General features: G+C 46.3%; 1 protein-coding gene across 1 annotated transcript in view; it reads left to right on the plus strand.

Annotated features, from left to right (window-relative positions):
• The window catches only part of itpr3 (inositol 1,4,5-trisphosphate receptor, type 3), a gene marked incomplete at its 3' end in the record, with an annotated part of 31,566 nt that overhangs the window by 9,790 nt on the left and 19,357 nt on the right, over nt 1–2,419 (plus strand). Inside the window, 3 exon segments of the mRNA XM_037684574.1 lie at nt 955–1,036; nt 1,441–1,556; nt 1,636–1,887. Coding sequence (XP_037540502.1) covers nt 955–1,036; nt 1,441–1,556; nt 1,636–1,887 — 450 coding nt within the window.

A 2,419-nucleotide genomic window follows, 5' to 3' on the forward strand; every position in this document is an offset into this window, starting at 1 on the left:
TGTTTTAATTACGTCATCCGTTTTCACCTGTTTGTTTTAATTACGTCATCCGTTTTCACCTGTTTGTTTTAATTACGTCATCTGTTTCACCTGTTTGTTTTAATTACATCATCTGTTTCACCTGTTTGTTTTAATTACGTCATCCATTTTCACCTGTTTGTTTTAATTACGTCATCTGTTTCACCTGTTTGTTTTAATTACGTAATCCGTTTTCAGCTGTTTGTTTTAATTACGTAATCCGTTTTCACCTGTAGGGCCGCACGGTGGCGCAACTGGTAGAGCTGCTGCCTCTCAGCGAGCAGGTCCCTGGTTCAAACCCCGGTCCAGGGGCCTTCTGGGTGGAGTTTGCATGTTCTCTCCGTGCATGCGTGGGTTTTCTCCGGGTACTCTGGTTTCCTCCCACAGACCAAAAACATGCATGTTAGGCCAATTGGTAACTCTAAATTGTCCCTAGGTGTGAGTGAGAGAGTGAATGGTTGTTTGTCTCGTTTGTCTCTATGTGGCCCTGTGATGGACTTGCGACCCGTCCAGGGTGTACCCCGCCCCTCGCACAGTGATTGCTGGACATGGGCACCGGCGACCCCTGTGACCCAAAATGGAATAAACGGGTAAAGAAAATGGAAGGATGGATGGATGGTTTTCACCTGTTTGTTTTAATGACGTCATCCGTTTTCACCTGTTTGTTTTAATTTGGAGCAAAAAGAGACATTTTATTTGTGACTCTTATTTGACGAGCACTTTGTATGTCGCAACGTCCACATTTACAAAACCAGAAGAGAATTATTTCCATTTCCCCTCAACGTTACATGATCAACTCAACCAACAGGGGGCGACAGAGCTGACACCAAAGGCTTTTTAAACCCACGATAATCCCGTGTAGATTAGCAGCAGCTCGACACTGTAGCACATTTTGACTGGATTATGTTTTTTAATGACGTTATTTATTTTTTCCAGGCGCCGCGTGTCCAAAGATGCTCACTCTGGTGGCGATCAGGGAGACTACATTGGGATGGACGACTATGGAGACGAAGACGAGGTAGACCCGTCCTTCTCGTCTCTGTGAAACATTCAGGGACATGCTGGGATGTGAACACACCACAACAAACCTTGAACTGGATTTTCTGTCCAACCTTTCTGAAGGATTTGTTGTGTGTGAAGTCGTCACACAAAGAGTAGAGTGATAAGTTGTCTCAAAGGGCACATCGTATTGTGATTAAAGAGATAATCCCACTAAACCAGTCTGTCCAAAATGTCTCCAGTGGACACAGAAAGACTCCAAAGAACAGCAGGACTGGGACGTCCAACTGGGACAATATGCACAGACGTTCTCAGAAAGCTCTGTAAAGGAATGTGTTCTCTTCCCTGCAGTGTTGAGTGGGTGTTTCTTGGATGAACAGAGTTTATTGCTCTCTTTGAGCTTTGCTGGTCTCCTGGTTTCAGGTGTGGCTGGTCTGGACTGATAAGACCAACGAGAAACAGGAGAAGAGCATCAGGCAGCTGGCCCAGGAGGCAAGACAAGGAAACGCTCACGATGAGAACGTCCTCACCTACTACAGGTACGTCCGACCTCAGACACCGTCCAGACCCCGTCAGAGTTTTATAAACCGACGCGTTGCGTCTCTGCGGACTCCTCAGGTACCAGCTGAAGCTCTTCGCCCGCATGTGTCTGGACCGTCAGTACCTGGCCATCGATGAGATCTCCAAGCAGCTGGACGTGGAGCTCATCTTCCTCTGCATGATGGACGAGACGCTGCCCTTTGACCTGCGGGCATCTTTCTGTCGCCTCATGCTGCATGCCCACGTGGACCGCGACCCCCAGGAGCTGGTGACCCCTGTCAAGTTCGCTCGCCTGTGGACCGAGATCCCCACTTCCATCACCATCAAAGAGTTGGTGGATTTTAATCCAGCAGAAATTCTCTGACTCAGGCTTCAGATTGTACAGATTAGGCAGGAAGTTTAAAGTCTTTGTAGCGTTGATGTTTAACGAAGAGCGACTTCCTCTCACAGTCTTTCCTGCTGTTTAGTTTATTTACTCAGAATAACTTTATTATCATTGTACTGAGATACAGTGAGATTATCTTTGTACAGTCATCCGAAAGATGGGTGGAGTGCACGTTGCTGCTACAGGAGCGCAGCCCCTTATCCTTTATCAGAATACTTTTTAGATAGAAAAAGGGAAAAGACCATGAGGATGGATAGTGGTATTACAACAAAGATCTCTTCACATCTTGTCCTATATCAGGACACGATTTAAGACATCAACAAACTCAACCAGCAGCACATTTATAGACACATTACATGCATTTGATGTCAAGACGGTGAGATTTGTCCATGAAGGACTTCCAGATAGCCCATAGTCATGATAAGATGTTGTTCAGCCGGCAGCTCTGGTAAGCCTTCACAGAAGTTCTCGAGAGGG

The sequence above is a fragment of the Nematolebias whitei genome, chromosome 11, assembly GCF_014905685.2.
Source record: "Nematolebias whitei isolate Nwh7 chromosome 11, NemWhi1, whole genome shotgun sequence".
NCBI classification, from domain to species: Eukaryota; Metazoa; Chordata; class Actinopteri; order Cyprinodontiformes; family Rivulidae; genus Nematolebias; species Nematolebias whitei.